General features: G+C 40.1%; 1 protein-coding gene across 1 annotated transcript in view; it reads right to left on the bottom strand.

Moving 5' to 3' along the window:
- Positions 1-2,098: 2,098 nt before the first annotated feature.
- Positions 2,099-17,387, bottom strand: part of PKHD1L1 (PKHD1 like 1) — a 330,520-nt gene continuing 315,231 nt past the window's right edge. Inside the window, exons 76-78 of the mRNA XM_063925269.1 lie at positions 7,590-7,746; positions 7,161-7,424; positions 2,099-2,414 (exon numbers count right to left, since the gene is read on the bottom strand). Of these exons, the coding sequence (XP_063781339.1) occupies positions 7,180-7,424; positions 7,590-7,746 (402 nt within the window). The 3' untranslated portion in view covers positions 2,099-2,414; positions 7,161-7,179. The remainder of the gene's footprint in view (positions 2,415-7,160; positions 7,425-7,589; positions 7,747-17,387) is intronic.

Here is a 17,387-nt window from a genome sequence, read left to right as displayed (position 1 = left end):
CATAACCTCAGCAACGATAATGTCCCAGTGCTTATTTAAGTGAGGAAGTAGTCTTTGACCGATGAAAAAAAAATTAAGATTAACAAATCTTAATACCGCTCGCTGCCGGTATTATGGCTGGCGGGATCCTGACAGCCGGCATCCCGTCAGCCGGGATAACGTCTTCATGCCTCCCTAAACCCTAGGAGATGAAAATGTTAAGAATCAAATGTGTTCATTATTTCATAAATGTTTTCACTTTGTGACATTTTTTGTCGAAGGTGCAAAGACGTTTTCCAAAAATATTTTATGTTTGCAATTTCAGAATACTAAAATGTCAATATAATTTTGTCTAAAAATATAATTGTTGTTCGTTATTCCAATTAGGTTCTAAAAATGAAAAGTCCATGATTTAGAAAGTAGTTAAAACAAAACCAATTTGAAACGATATTTCATTATATCAAGTTTGTTCTGCTTCTTTCCCAAAAGTTGCACACATTTTAATAAGCTGGCCAATTCCAATAGCCTGTCTACCGATGTTACCGTATTCAGTCTTAAGAGTACTTCAACAATAACATTTTATAGTAATATAATAATAGTAATCAGTAGCTGCAGTGCCGACCACATAGTGAAGGGGGGAACCGCTTGGCACATACAAACACTTATTAATTTTTGATAAATTTATCAGTAAGAAACTCTTGGCCTAGGGGTGGTAACGCTGAGACTCTAGTGTGCCATAATTCAAAAATATTTGTGAACCACTAGTTTAAGGTACAGGTTGAGTATCCCATATCCAAATATTCCGAAATACGGAATATTCCAAAATACGGACTTTTTTGAGTGAGAGTGAGATAGTAAAAACTTTGTTTTTTGATGGCTCAATGTACACAAACTTTGTTTAATACACAAAGCTATTAAAAATATTGTATTAAATGACCTTCAGGCTGTGTCTGTAAGGTGTTTATGAAACATAAATGAATTGTGTGAATGTAGACACTTTTTTTAATGCACAAAGTTATAAAAAATATTGGCTAAAATTACCTTCAGGCTGTGTGTATAAGGTGTATATGTAACATATATGCATTCTGTGCTTAGACTAGGGTCCCATCGCCATGATATCTCACTATGGTATGCAATTATTCCAAAATACGGAAAAATCCCATATCCAAAATACCTCTGGTCCCAATCATTTTGGATAAGGGAGACTCAACCTGTATAGCCAGATTAAAAAGGAGAAGCAGGGGATACTGCACACCGTGCCCCCCTCTGTCAGAGGGCCCCCTGTCTGGAGCACACTTACATCACTAGCTCTCCCTCTTGTGCAGCAGCAGAACCTGGCAGCCAGAATGTGAGGACAGTATGCAGTGCAGACAGAGACACAGAGCTATCAGGGGAGAGCTAGGAGGGGGAGAGAGAGCTGTAAGTGACCCAGTGATCCCAGCTTCTCCTCCTTACCGTCTGGGTGTCTGGGTTCTCTGTGATCTGTTATCCAATGAGGACATTCAGGAAAGACACACACAGAGAGTCCTACTGAGTCCTGTCCCAGTGTGTAAGGAGTGCAGAGGCTGCTGCTATTCTTGCATGTGGCAAGATAAATTAAAGATTTTATTTTTCTATGTGTATTTTAAGGTTGTTTAAGTTGTCTTTGTTCTACTACAAGAAAACTTTATAAAATAGTTGTCTCTCACTTAGGTGGAGCTATAAACAGTACCCAGGCATTATTACACTATTAGTTTAAATCTAATATACACCATTGGTTCAAATGTAATATACACAATCCATAGCTCCCAACATGAAAAATTCCAGAAGGGACAAAATGCTCTCTACCTGGACTTCCCTCTTAATTTATGATTGCATCTGTGATTAAATACCTTTCTTATCAATTAAATAGTTCAACACAGGTGACGCCAATCATATATTATGAGGGAAGTCCAGGTAGAGAGCATTTTGTTCCTCCTGGAATGGGACATGTTGGGAGGTATTCACAATCTAATATACACCTCCCTTCCCCTGGGCCCCCCTGTCTTAAGTGCCCCGGACCCCCAAGGCTTAATCAGGCCCCGGCTGGAGTGCAGAACCACTTATTTAGTGAGAAGCAAATGAACATTTGAGTAGGATGTGACATTAGAATGACTTTATTTTGATTGTTTCAAAAGGGAAAAACATCAAAATTCAACGAAGAAGAACAAGGATCCCACTGATGTCCATAACTCCGCCACGGGGAAATCCTGACGGCAGATTGCTTCCAGCTTTAGTGGTGAATCATGAGCTCTTCCTTTCCAGCTTCATTTGTTTTCGTTTTCTCTTTAATATATGTAGGATACAGTATTTATATTGATTGTGTTCATGGTATACATTTATATTTGGGAGTTACACTATATGAAGCAATGTATTCTTCCATAAAGCCATGTTTTCCACGATTCCTGATTGGTGGACTGTCGTGTACAAAACACACAAAATACATATTTAATAATACCGTAACAAACAGTTTAACAAGCAAAACACATGAACAGTGTGGGCAGCACAGATGGTGCAATGGTTAGCATTACTGCCCCACAGAACTGAGATCATGGGTTCAATTCCCACCATGAATATAGAGTGTAAGCTCCACTGGGGCAGGGACTGATGTGAATGGGCAAATACTCTCTGTAAAGCGCTGCGGAATACGTGTGCGCTATATAAATAACTGGTAATAAATAAATAATAGCGTACACCAGATTATGGGTTGTTTTTTTCTCATTGTAATGCACAGTTAATGGGGCTGATTCTGAGTGCGTCTTTTGCCGACTTTATGCAAATGCTGCTACGTCGGAATGTGCGTCTTTATACTCATCACCAGATGCACCATCAAAACTTGCACCAGCGTACGGCTTCCTATGTGAGCGGTGCAGCGTCTTTGTGTGGATCTGCTTTCCCCGACGTGCCTCTGACTACTCCCATAAGATGCAACACATCACATTTCTGCTACCGCGCATCCAAATCTGGACTGCGACTTTGTACATACAAAACCGGCAAACGTGATGTCAGGGCCGAAACTAGGATTTTCGTCACCCGGGGCAAGGCAATAGTTTGCGCCCCCCCCCAAAAAAAAAAAAAAAACACAGTAAAAGGGGATACAATATTCCCCTATGTGCCTCAAATGCCCTACAGTATGCATCACATGCCCCGCCAGCGTGTTCAACTACATGCTCCACTGTGTGTCCCCATACATTGCACTATATCTTAACACTTCGTCACTGCACTACGGCCCTCATTCTGAGTTGCTCGCTAGCTGCCGTTGTTGGCAGCACAGCGATCAGGCTAAAAATCTGTATTTCTGCGCATGCGTATGTGCCGCAGTACGCACGCGCCAAGTGCTTTCACACAAAACTATGCAGTTTTACACAAGGTCGAGTTGATCGGTGAGTAATTGACAGGAAGTGGGTGTTTCTGGGTGGTAACTGGCCGTTTTACGGGAGTGTGCTAAAAAACGCAGGCGTGTCAGGTAAAAACGCAGGCGTGCCTGGGGAAACGGGGGAGTGGCTGGCCGAACGCAGGGCGTGTTTGTGACGTCAAAGCAGGAACTAAACTGTCTGCAGTGATCGCAAGGTAGGAGTAGGTTTGGAGCTGCTCAGAAACAAATGAAAATTTTTACGAGCAGTTCTGCTAACCTTTCGGTCGCACTTCTGCTAAGCTAAGATACACTCCCAGAGGGCGGCGGCCTAGCGTTTGCACTGCTGCTAAAAGCAGCTAGTGAGTGATCAACTCGGAATGAGGGCCTACATTCCCCTATCAACTACACTACATCACTACACTACATCCCCTTATATGCTACACCACATCAGTGCACTACATTACTACACTACATACCCTATATGGTACACTACATCACTACACTACATCCCCCTATAAGCTACACCAAATCCCCCCATCTGGGAGGCAAAGCGGAGCTTGATACTGCTAACTGAGAGTACAGTGCGATTCTATAGCTTGTACAGTGCACTGCACTCTAGTCGGAGCACTGCATGGCAAAGAAGAGAGTTTAAGACAGTAGCCGGCATAGGAGAGATCCCAGGTACTGGAGCTCACCTGCGCAGCATTGGAGCCAACAGGTAGGTCAGAAACATAGCAAATGGTGTGTCTGCTGCCTCACTGGAACAGCACTGCCGGTAAAAAAAAAACAAAAACCCTGTTCCTCTGTAATTTCTTGGCGCCCCCTCAAATCCTGCACCCAGGGCGCAGGCCCCCTTAGCCCCCCCCCCCCCGTGATGATATTAGGCCAGGTGGCTGATATCGGCAGCCGTGTACATACAAGAGATAACTCGCACACCTACTTCTATTCTGTTATTTTAAAAAAGGATTTTTCATTGTATCACTTATTCTATCATTCATTTTAAATATTTTAAGATACTAGACCTGGCTGTGCTCTCCACTACTCAACCCGTGCTTATTATTTATTAACAGTTATTATAGCGCACACATATTTCATAGCTACAGTAAATATGTCACTTGCAGCAGACCCTGCCCTCAGCGGAGCTTTCAGCCTATGGGGCATATGTGCTAAGCCTTGGAGAAAGAAAAAGTGGACGGAGACCGTACCAGCCAATCAGCTCCTGTTATATTTCAAACACAGCCTGTAACATGGCAGTTAGGAGCTGATTGGCTGGTACTTTATCTCCACTTTACCACTCTCCAAGGATTAGTACATAGACCCCTATATTTCCCATCAAATATACACTACACACACCACACCTGCCTACTCTCCCGCAAGTGCTGAGCAGGGGTGTAGCGAGGGTGGCTCTGGTGGAACGCAAGCTCCGGGCACCAAAAAAGTTAGAGGGCGCGCTGCCGTCTGCCACCCCTCCTTCCCGTGGGCCACTGTACTGGTAGCCGCAGATCAGGAGGAGGAGAAGCAGATGGGGGGACACACTGACGTGGACTCAGAGACTAGGTAGGTAACAGGGCAGGCCAGAGGCGACACTGACAGCCGGCACATGCTGGAGCTCTGCCCACACACACACACACACACACACACACACACAAAACAGTGTTCAATTTTGTTGGGAGCCAATTAACCTACCTTTATTTTTGTATTGTAGGAGGAAACCAGCACGGGGAGAATATACAAACTCCACACAGTTAGAACCATGGTGGGAATTATACCCATGACCTCAGTGCTGTGAGGTAGTAATGCTAACTATTACACCATCCGTACTGCCATGTCCCTATATTGTTCAGTACAGGGGAGGGGGGTGCCAAGACATACCATGGCACCTAGCTAAACCTCTGGTGCTGAGAGACTCCTGTTTTTTTGGGAAAGAGTGGCCGCATCTCTTGCATCACACCCTCATCCTAGTGAAGCGGGCAGGATGAGGAGATCAAACAGGAAATTGCAGTTCTGTATGGAGGGTGGGTTGTGGAAGAAATCTGGAGCACCCAGGGGAAATCCACACACACAGGGGGGGGGGTCATCACTCATGTATAGATTGTAAGATTGCGAGCAGGGCCTTCCTACCTCTGTCTGTCTGTTTTTACCCAGTTCTGTTCTATTAATGTTCTAATTGTATAGCGCAAAGGAATATGCTGCGCTATACAGGTTGAGTATCCCATATCCAAATATTCCGAAATACGGACTTTTTTGAGTGAGAGTGAGATAGTGAAACCTTTGTTTTTTGATGGCTCAATGTACACAAACTTTGTTTAATACACAAAGTTATTAAAAATATTTTATTAAGTGACCTTCAGGCTGTGTGTATAAGGTGTATATGAAACATAAATGAATTGTGTGAATGTACACACACCTTGTTTAATGCACAAAGTTATAAAAAATATTGGCTAAAATGACCTTCAGGCTGTGTGTATAAGGTGTATATGTAACTCAAATGCATTCTGTGCTTAGATTTAGGTCGCATCACCATGATATCTCATTATGGTATGCAATTATTCCAAAATACAGAAAAATCCCATATCCAAAATACCTCTGGTCCCAAGCATTTTGGATAAGGGATACTCAACCTGTATAAGAAACTGTTAATAAATAAATAAATAAATAAATAAATAATATGATTAATAGAAGGGAATGGCGAGAATAAATTGCTGTGTTAACAAATTGTACCCTGAAACAAGACTCAGGGGAAGATTAACTAAAACTTCTAAAACAGGTAAGTGATGTGTTGCCCATAGTAACCGATTCGATTTTTCCTGTCACTTTCAGTCCCACCCCTTTTCTGGCTGAGCAGCTCCGCCTCCCCGTTCTCTGCTTGGCCACCCGGCATAGAGAGACGTGAGGTGTGCCGCGTGATTTGCAGCACACCCCCGTGAGCCGTGACCACGCCCCCTCTTTGTGCGCGCACACAATTATATGCCGCAGACCCAGTCCGCCCCTGGGCTGCAGCTAGGATTAGGGTGTAAAGACTGTAATAATACCTTATCAACATTCTGAATGTTGACATTTCAGACCACACTAACTAGGAACAATCCACCAAACATATATTTGACATTTGCGCTCTCTTAAGAGACTGGACAATGGCCCTCATTCCGAGTTGTTCGCTCGCTAGCCGCTTTTTGCAGCAATGCACACGCTAAGCCGCCGCCCTCTGGGAGTGAATCTTAGCTTAGCTGAATTGCGAACTAAGTATTCGCAATATTGCGAAATGATTTTACTTTGCAGTTTCTGAGTAGCTCGAGACTTACTCTTCCAGTGCAATCAGTTCAGTCCTTTTCGTTCCTGGTTTGACGTCACAAACACACCCAGCGTTCGCCCAGCCAGTCCCGCGTTTTTCCCAGAAACTGCAGCGTTTTTTCACACACTCCCATAAAACGGCCAGTTTCCGCCCAGAAACACCCACTTCCTGTCAATCACACAACAATCAGCAGAACGAAGAAAAAACCTCGTAATGCCGAGAGTAAAATACCAAACTTCATAGCAAATTTACTTGGCGCAGCCGCAGTGCGAACATTGCGCATGCGCAGTTTGCGGAAAATCGCTGCGATGCGATAAAAAATAACGAGCGAACAACTCGGAATGAGGGCCAATATTTTAGAGTAGATAGGAAAGGGAGGGGAGGCAGAAGCTAAATAAGAGCTTCCCAGATTGATTCTTAACGTCACCAAAGCCGAACATTGCCCAATTACAATACTAGACGCACATTATAATATTTGTATTCTGGGCCACACAAATTTAAAGTGATAATATAACTCACCTGTGAGACAGTCTATTTTTTAAAGAGCGTCCATAAACAGATTTATGGCAATCAGGGTGCAGGCCAGCAGCAGCAATACTTGGAGGGGACTGTAGATGGCAGCAGCTGAGTTTCCACTGCCGGGAGTGGATGTGGTGGTAGTGGCTGTGGTGGCGGTAGTGGCTGTTGAAGTGTCTGCTGTACTGGCTGATGAACTTTTAGCATCAAACGATCTCGTCTGTGCATAGACATTGTTTAGCACGAATTCCAGTGTGTATCCTCTCCCTGTAATAATGATCACAAAGGTGCAGTGTTATTTTCTGCAGCGTTATGTTTTGGCTGGTTCTTTATGTCAGGCTTATTATCTGTGTCAGTAAATGTAAAGGCAGTACATACAGACAGAACTAAGCCTGCACTGATGCAGAGACGACAGTATAATGTGGCTTGTACCTGCTGGCTTCAGGACAAGGTCGGTGAAGTTGGCGTAGCAGCTGTCAAACAAAATTGTAGTGTTTCCGCCGAGTCCATCGCTGACGTAGTTGTTGTTCGAGTCTTTCAGCGTCGCCGTCAGTGAGAATGCGCTCGCGCTTACAGAGACGCAGTTTCCCTGCACATGAAACAATGCGACAAGAACCCATCAAACCAAATCTATTGTAATGATTGACACTGAGAGACACCAGAGTCCTGACCAGGCTTTTTTGCCAATTTATTATTATTAAAAAAAATAAAGTAGGGGATCACGTGTACCCCCATCTATTCCATGGCTAGCTCGCTGCAATACCCTCTAGATATGCTCTAATGTATTAATATCCTTCTGAAGATATGGCCTCCAGAACTGAATACAGTATTCTAGATGAAGCCATACCAATGACCTATACAGTGGCATTATTACTTCTTTCTTTCTGCTGCTGATTCCTCTCCCAATGCAGCCAAGCATCTGACTAGCCTTCCTCATTGCCTTGTTACATTGCTTACCTACCTTTATGTCACCTGAAATAGTGACTCCTAGATCCCTTTCCTCCTCACTAGTTTCCAGTATGGTGCCATTAATACTATATTTATCCTTTATGTCACCTGAAATAGTGACTCCTAGATCCCTTTCCTCCTCAGTAGTTTTCAGTATAGTGCCATTAATACTATATTTATCCTTTATGTCACCTGAAATAGTGACTCCTAGATCCCTTTCCTCCTCAGTAGTTTCCAGTATAGCGCCATTAATACTATATTTATACTTTGTCACCTGAAATAGTGACTCCTAGATCCCTTTCCTCCTCAGTAGTTCCCAGTATAGTGCCATTAATACTATATTTATCCTTTATGTCACCTGAAATAGTGACTCCTAGATCCCTTTCCTCCTCAGTAGTTTCCAGTATAGTGCCATTAATATTATATTTATCCTTTATGTCACCTGAAATAGTGACTCCTAGATCCTTTTCCTCCTCAGTAGTTTCCAGTATAGCGCCATTAATACTATATGTATCCTTTATGTCACCTGAAATAGTGACTCCTAGATCCCTTTCCTCCTCAGTAGTTTCCAGTATAGTGCCATTAATACTATATTTATCCTTTATGTCACCTGAAATAGTGACTCCTCGATCCCTTTCCTCCTCAGTAGTTTCCAGTATAGTGCCATTAATACTATATTTATCCCTTATGTCACTTGAAATAGTGACTCCTAGATCTCTTTCCTCCTCAGTAGTTTCCAGTATAGTGCCATTAATACTATATTTATCCTTTATGTCACCTGAGCTAGTAACTCCTAGAGCCCTTTCCTCCTCAGTAGTTTCCAGTATAGTGCCATTAATACTATATTTATCCTTTATGTCACCTGAAATAGTGACTCCTAGATCCCTTTCCTCCTCAGTAGTTTCCAGTATAGTGCCATTAATACTATATTTATCCTTTATGTCACCTGTAATAGTGACTCCTAGATCCCTTTCCTCCTCAGTAGTTTCCAGTATAGTGCCATTAATACTATATTTATCCTTTATGTCACCTGAAATAGTAACTCCTAGATCCCTTTCCTCCTCAGTAGTTTCCAGTATAGCGCCATTAATACTATATTTATCCTTTATGTCACCTGAGATAGTGACTCCTAGATCCCTTTCCTCCTCAGTAGTTTCCAGTATAGTGCCATTAATACTATACTTATCCTTTATGTCACCTGAAATAGTGACTCCTAGATCCCTTTCCACCTCAGTAGTTTCCAGTATAGCGCCATTAATACTATATTTATCCTTTATGTCACATGAAATAGTGACTTCTAGATCCCTTTCCTCCTCAGTAGTTCCCAGTATAGTGCCATTAATACTATATTTATCCTTTATGTCACCTGATATAGTGACTCCTAGATCCCTTTCCTCCTCAGTAGTTTCCAGTATAGTGCCATTAATACTATATTTATCCTTTATGTCACCTGAAATAGTGACTCCTAGATCCCTTTCCTCCTCAGTAGTTTCCAGTATAGTGCCATTAATACTATATTTATCCTTTATGTCACCTGAAATAGTGACTCCTAGATCCCTTTCCTCCTCAGTAGTTCCCAGTATAGTGCCATTAATACTATATTTATCCTTTATGTCACCTGAAATAGTGACTCCTAGATCCCTTTCCTCCTCAGTAGTTTCCAGTATAGTGCTATTAATACTATATTTATCCTTTATGTCACCTGAAATAGTGACTACTATATCCTTTTACTCCTCAGTATTTTCCAGTATAGTGCCATTAATACTATATTTATCCTTTATGTCACCTGAAATAGTGACTCCTAGATCCCTTTCCTCCTCAGTAGTTTCCAGTATAGCGCCATTTATACTGTATTTATCCTTTATGTCACTTGAAATAGTGACTCCTAGATCCTTTTCCTTCTCAGTAATTTTCAGTATAGTGCCATTAATACTATATTTATCCTTTATGTCACCTGAAATAGTGACTCCTAGATCCCTTTCCTCATCAGTAGTTTCCAGTATATTGCCATTAATACTATATTTATCCTTTGTCACCTGAAATAGTGACTCCTAGATCCCTTTCCTCCTCCGTAGTTCCCAGTATAGTGCCATTAATACTATATTTATCCTTTATGTCACCTGAAATAGTGACTCCTAGATCCTTTTACTTCTCAGTAGTTTCCAGTTTAGCGCCATTAATACTATATTTATCCCTTATGTCACCTGAAATAGTGACTCCTAGATCCCTTTCCTCCTCACTAGTTTCCAGTATAGTGCCATTAATACTATATTTATCCTTTATGTCACCTGAAATAGTGACTCCTAGATCCTTTTACTTCTCAGTAGTTTCCAGTTTAGCGCCATTAATACTATATTTATCCCTTATGTCACCTGAAATAGTGACTCCTAGATCCCTTTCCTCCTCACTAGTTTCCAGTATAGTGCCATTAATACTATATTTATCCTTTATGTCACCTGAAATAGTGACGCCTAGATCCCTTTCCTCCTCAGTAGTTTCCAGTATAGTGCCATTAATACTATATTTATCCTTTGTCACCTGAAATAGTGACTCCTAGATCCCTTTTCTTCTCAGTAGTTTCCAGTTTAGCGCCATTAATACTATATTTATCCTTTATGTCACTTGAAATAGTGACTCCTAGATCCCTTTCCTCCTCAGTAGTTTCCAGTATAGTGCCATTAATACTATATTTATCCTTTATGTCACCTGAAATAGTGACTCCTAGATCCCTTTCCTCCTCACTAGTTTCCAGTATGGTGCCATTAATACTATATTTATCCTTTATGTCACCTGAAATATTGACTCCTAGATCCCTTTCCTCCTCAGTAGTTTTCAGTATAGTGCCATTAATACTATATTTATCCTTTATGTCACCTGAAATAGTGACTCCTAGATCCCTTTCCTCCTCAGTAGTTTCCAGTATAGCGCCATTAATACTATATTTATACTTTGTCACCTGAAATAGTGACTCCTAGATCCCTTTCCTCCTCAGTAGTTCCCAGTATAGTGCCATTAATACTATATTTATCCTTTATGTCACCTGAAATAGTGACTCCTAGATCCCTTTCCTCCTCAGTAGTTCCCAGTATAGTGCCATTAATACTATATTTATCCTTTATGTCACCTGAAATAGTGACTCCTAGATCCCTTTCCTCCTCAGTAGTTTCCAGTATAGTGCCATTAATACTATATTTATCCTTTATGTCACCTGAAATAGTGACTCCTAGATCCCTTTCCTCCTCAGTAGTTTCCAGTATAGTGCCAATAATACTATATTTATCCTTTATGTCACCTGAAATAGTGACTCCTAGATCCCTTTCCTCCTCAGTAGTTTCCAGTATAGTGCCATTAATACTATATTTATCCTTTATGTCACCTGTAATAGTGACTCCTAGATCCCTTTCCTCCTCAGTAGTTTCCAGTATAGTGCCATTAATACTATATTTATCCTTTATGTCACCTGAAATAGTAACTCCTAGATCCCTTTCCTCCTCAGTAGTTTCCAGTATAGCGCCATTAATACTATATTTATCCTTTATGTCACCTGAGATAGTGACTTCTAGATCCCTTTCCTCCTCAGTAGTTTCCAGTATAGTGCCATTAATACTATATTTATCCTTTATGTCACCTGAAATAGTGACTCCTAGATCCCTTTCCACCTCAGTAGTTTCCAGTATAGTGCCATTAATACTATATTTATCCTTTATGTCATCTGAAATAGTGACTTCTAGATCCCTTTCCTCCTCAGTAGTTCCCAGTATAGTGCCATTAATACTATATTTATCCTTTATGTCACTTGAAAAAGTGACTCCTAGATCCCTTTCCTCCTCAGTAGTTCCCAGTATAGTGCCATTAATACTATATTTATCCTTTAGGTCACCTGAAAAAGTGACTCCTAGATCCCTTTCCTCCTCAGTAGTTTCCAGTATAGCGCCATTAATACTATATTTATCCTTTATGTCACCTGAAATAGTGACTCCTAGATCCCTTTCCTCCTCAGTAGTTTCCAGTATAGTGCCATTAATACTATATTTATAATTTATGTCACCTGAAATAGTGACTCCTAGATCCCTTTCCTCCTCAGTAGTTCCCAGTATAGTGCCATTAATACTATATTTATCCTTTATGTCACCTGAAATAGTGGTGACTCCTAGATCCCTTTCCTCCTCAGTAGCTCCCAGTATAGTGCCATTAATACTATATTTATCCTTTATGTCACCTGAAATAGTGACTCCTAGATCCCTTTCCTCCTCAGTAGTTTCCAGTATAGTGCTATTAATACTATATTTATCCTTTATGTCACCTGAAATAGCGACTACTATATCCTTTTACTCCTCAGTAGTTTCCAGTATAGTACCATTAATACTATATTTATCCTTTATGTCACCTGTAATAGTGACTCCTAGATCCCTTTCCTCCTCAGTAGTTTCCAGTATAGTGCCATTAATACTATATTTATCCTTTATGTCACCTGAAATAGTAACTCCTAGATCCCTTTCCTCCTCAGTAGTTTCCAGTATAGCGCCATTAATACTATATTTATCCTTTATGTCACCTGAGATAGTGACTTCTAGATCCCTTTCCTCCTCAGTAGTTTCCAGTATAGTGCCATTAATACTATATTTATCCTTTATGTCACCTGAAATAGTGACTCCTAGATCCCTTTCCTCCTCAGTAGTTTCCAGTATAGTGCCATTAATACTATATTTATCCTTTATGTCTCCTGAAATAGTGACTCCTAGATCCCTTTCCTCCTCAGTAGTTTCCAGTATAGTGCCATTAATACCCTTTATTTCACCTGAAAAAGTGACTCCTAGATCCCTTTCCTCCTCAGTAGTTTCCAGGATAGCGCCATTAATACTATATTTATCCTTTATGTCACCTGAAATAGTGACTCCTAGATCCCTTTCCTCCTCAGTAGTTTCCAGTATAGTGCCATTAATACTATATTTATCATTTATGTCACCTGAAATAGTGACTCCTAGATCCCTTTCCTCCTCAGTAGTTTCCAGTATAGTGCCATTAATACTATATTTATCATTTATGTCACCTGAAATAGTGACTCAGATCCCTTTCCTCCTCAGTAGTTTCCAGTATAGTGCCATTAATACTATATTTATCCTTTATGTCACCTGAAATAGTGACTCCTAGATCCCTTTCCTCCTCAGTAGTTTCCAGTATAGTGCCATTAATACTATATTTATCCTTTATGTCACCTTAATAGTGACTCCTAGATCCCTTTCCTCCTCAGTAGTTCCCAGTATAGTGCCATTAATACTATATTTATCCTTTATGTCACCTGAAATAGTGACTCCTAGATCCCTTTCCTCCTCAGTAGTTTCCAGTATAGTGCTATTAATACTATATTTATCCTTTATGTCACCTGAAATAGTGACTACTATATCCTTTTACTCCTCAGTATTTTCCAGTATAGTGCCATTAATACTATATTTATCCTTTATGTCACCTGAAATAGTGACTCCTAGATCCCTTTCCTCCTCAGTAGTTTCCAGTATAGCGCCATTTATACTGTATTTATCCTTTATGTCACTTGAAATAGTGACTCCTAGATCCTTTTCCTTCTCAGTAATTTTCAGTATAGTGCCATTAATACTATATTTATCCTTTATGTCACCTGAAATAGTGACTCCTAGATCCCTTTCCTCATCAGTAGTTTCCAGTATATTGCCATTAATACTATATTTATCCTTTGTCACCTGAAATAGTGACTCCTAGGTCCCTTTCCTCCTCCGTAGTTCCCAGTATAGTGCCATTAATACTATATTTATCCTTTATGTCACCTGAAATAGTGACTCCTAGATCCTTTTACTTCTCAGTAGTTTCCAGTTTAGCGCCATTAATACTATATTTATCCCTTATGTCACCTGAAATAGTGACTCCTAGATCCCTTTCCTCCTCACTAGTTTCCAGTATAGTGCCATTAATACTATATTTATCCTTTATGTCACCTGAAATAGTGACGCCTAGATCCCTTTCCTCCTCAGTAGTTTCCAGTATAGTGCCATTAATACTATATTTATCCTTTATGTCACCTGAAATAGTGACTCCTAGATCCCTTTTCTTCTCAGTAGTTTCCAGTTTAGCGCCATTAATACTATATTTATCCTTTATGTCACTTGAAGTAGTGACTCCTAGATCCCTTTCCTCCTCAGTAGTTTCCAGTATAGTGACATTAATACTATATTTATCCTTTATGTCACCTGAAATAGTGACTCCTAGATCCCTTTCCTCCTCACTAGTTTCCAGTATGGTGCCATTAATACTATATTTATCCTTTATGTCACCTGAAATAGTGACTCCTAGATCCCTTTCCTCCTCAGTAGTTTTCAGTATAGTGCCATTAATACTATATTTATCCTTTATGTCACCTGAAATAGTGACTCCTAGATCCCTTTCCTCCTCAGTAGTTTCCAGTATAGCGCCATTAATACTATATTTATACTTTGTCACCTGAAATAGTGACTCCTAGATCCCTTTCCTCCTCAGTAGTTCCCAGTATAGTGCCATTAATACTATATTTATCCTTTATGTCACCTGAAATAGTGACTCCTAGATCCCTTTCCTCCTCAGTAGTTCCCAGTATAGTGCCATTAATACTATATTTATCCTTTATGTCACCTGAAATAGTGACTCCTAGATCCCTTTCCTCCTCAGTAGTTTCCAGTATTGTGCCATTAATATTATATTTATCCTTTATGTCACCTGAAATAGTGACTTCTAGATCCCTTTCCTCCTCAGTAGTTTCCAGTATAGCGCCATTAATACTATATGTATCCTTTATGTCACCTGAAATAGTGACTCCTAGATCCCTTTCCTCCTCAGTAGTTTCCAGTATAGTGCCATTAATACTATATTTATCCCTTATGTCACCTGAAATAGTGACTCCTAGATCTCTTTCCTCCTAAGTAGTTTCCAGTATAGTGCCATTAATACTATATTTATCCTTTATGTCACGTGAGCTAGTAACTCCTAGAGCCCTTTCCTCCTCAGTAGTTTCCAGTATAGTGCCATTAATACTATATTTATCCTTTATGTCACCTGAAATAGTGACTCCTAGATCCCTTTCCTCCTCAGTAGTTTCCAGTATAGTGCCATTAATACTATATTTATCCTTTATTTCACCTGTAATAGTGACTCCTAGATCCCTTTCCTCCTCAGTAGTTTCCAGTATAGTGCCATTAATACTATATTTATCCTTTATGTCACCTGAAATAGTGACTCCTAGATCCCTTTCCTCCTCAGTAGTTTTCAGTATAGTGCCATTAATACTATATTTATCCTTTATGTCACCTGAAATAGTGACTCCTAGATCCCTTTCCTCCTCAGTAGTTTCCAGTATAGCGCCATTAATACTATATTTATACATTGTCACCTGAAATAGTGACTCCTAGATCCCTTTCCTCCTCAGTAGTTCCCAGTATAGTGCCATTAATACTATATTTATCCTTTATGTCACCTGAAATAGTGACTCCTAGATCCCTTTCCTCCTCAGTAGTTTCCAGTATAGTGCCATTAATACTATATTTATCCCTTATGTCACCTGAAATAGTGACTCCTAGATCTCTTTCCTCCTCAGTAGTTTCCAGTATAGTGCCATTAATACTATATTTATCCTTTATGTCACGTGAGCTAGTAACTCCTAGAGCCCTTTCCTCCTCAGTAGTTTCCAGTATAGTGCCATTAATACTATATTTATCCTTTATGTCACCTGAAATAGTGACTCCTAGATCCCTTTCCTCCTCAGTAGTTTCCAGTATAGTGCCATTAATACTATATTTATCCTTTATGTCACCTGTAATAGTGACTCCTAGATCCCTTTCCTCCTCAGTAGTTTCCAGTATAGTGCCATTAATACTATATTTATCCTTTATGTCACCTGAAATAGTGACTCCTAGATCCCTTTCCTCCTCAGTAGTTTTCAGTATAGTGCCATTAATACTATATTTATCCTTTATGTCACCTGAAATAGTGACTCCTAGATCCCTTTCCTCCTCAGTAGTTTCCAGTATAGCGCCATTAATACTATATTTATACATTGTCACCTGAAATAGTAACTCCTAGAGCCCTTTCCTCCTCAGTAGTTTCCAGTATAGTGCCATTAATACTATATTTATCCTTTATGTCACCTGAGATAGTGACTCCTAGATCCCTTTCCTCCTCAGTAGTTCCCAGTATAGTGCCATTAATACTATATTTATCCTTTATGTCACCTGAAATAGTGACTCCTAGATCCCTTTCCTCCTCAGTAGTTTCCAGTATAGTGCCATTAATATTATATTTATCCTTTATGTCACCTGAAATAGTGACTCCTAGATCCCTTTCCTCCTCAGTAGTTTCAAGTATAGCGCCATTAATACTATATGTATCCTTTATGTCACCTGAAATAGTGACTCCTAGATCCCTTTCCTCCTCAGTAGTTTCCAGTATAGTGCCATTAATACTATATTTATCCCTTATGTCACCTGAAATAGTGACTCCTAGATCTCTTTCCTCCTCAGTAGTTTCCAGTATAGTGCCATTAATACTATATTTATCCTTTATGTCACCTGAGCTAGTAACTCCTAGAGCCCTTTCCTCCTCAGTAGTTTCCAGTATAGTGCCATTAATACTATATTTATCCTTTATGTCACCTGAAATAGTGACTCCTAGATCCCTTTCCTCCTCAGTAGTTTCCAGTATAGTGCCATTAATCCTATATTTATCCTTTATGTCACCTGTAATAGTGACTCCTAGATCCCTTTCCTCCTCAGTAGTTTCCAGTATAGTGCCATTAATACTATAGTTATCCTTTATGTCACCTGAAATAGTAACTCCTAGATCCCTTTCCTCCTCAGTAGTTTCCAGTATAGCGCCATTAATACTATATTTATCCTTTATGTCACCTGAGATAGTGACTCCTAGATCCCTTTCCTCCTCAGTAGTTTCCAGTATAGTGCCATTAATACTATACTTATCCTTTATGTCACCTGAAATAGTGACTCCTAGATCCCTTTCCACCTCAGTAGTTTCCAGTATAGCGCCATTAATACTATATTTATCCTTTATGTCACCTGAAATAGTGACTTCTAGATCCCTTTCCTCCTCAGTAGTTCCCAGTATAGTGCCATTAATACTATATTTATCCTTTATGTCACCTGATATAGTGACTCCTAGATCCCTTTCCTCCTCAGTAGTTTCCAGTATAGTGCCATTAATACTATATTTATCCATTATGTCACCTGAAATAGTGACTCCTAGATCCCTTTCCTCCTCAGTAGTTCC

Source organism: Pseudophryne corroboree, chromosome 5 (assembly GCF_028390025.1).
Source record: "Pseudophryne corroboree isolate aPseCor3 chromosome 5, aPseCor3.hap2, whole genome shotgun sequence".
Classification (NCBI taxonomy): Eukaryota; Metazoa; Chordata; class Amphibia; order Anura; family Myobatrachidae; genus Pseudophryne; species Pseudophryne corroboree.
The sequence above is the reverse complement of the archived record's forward strand: the minus strand, read 5'-3'. Positions and strand labels throughout refer to the sequence as shown.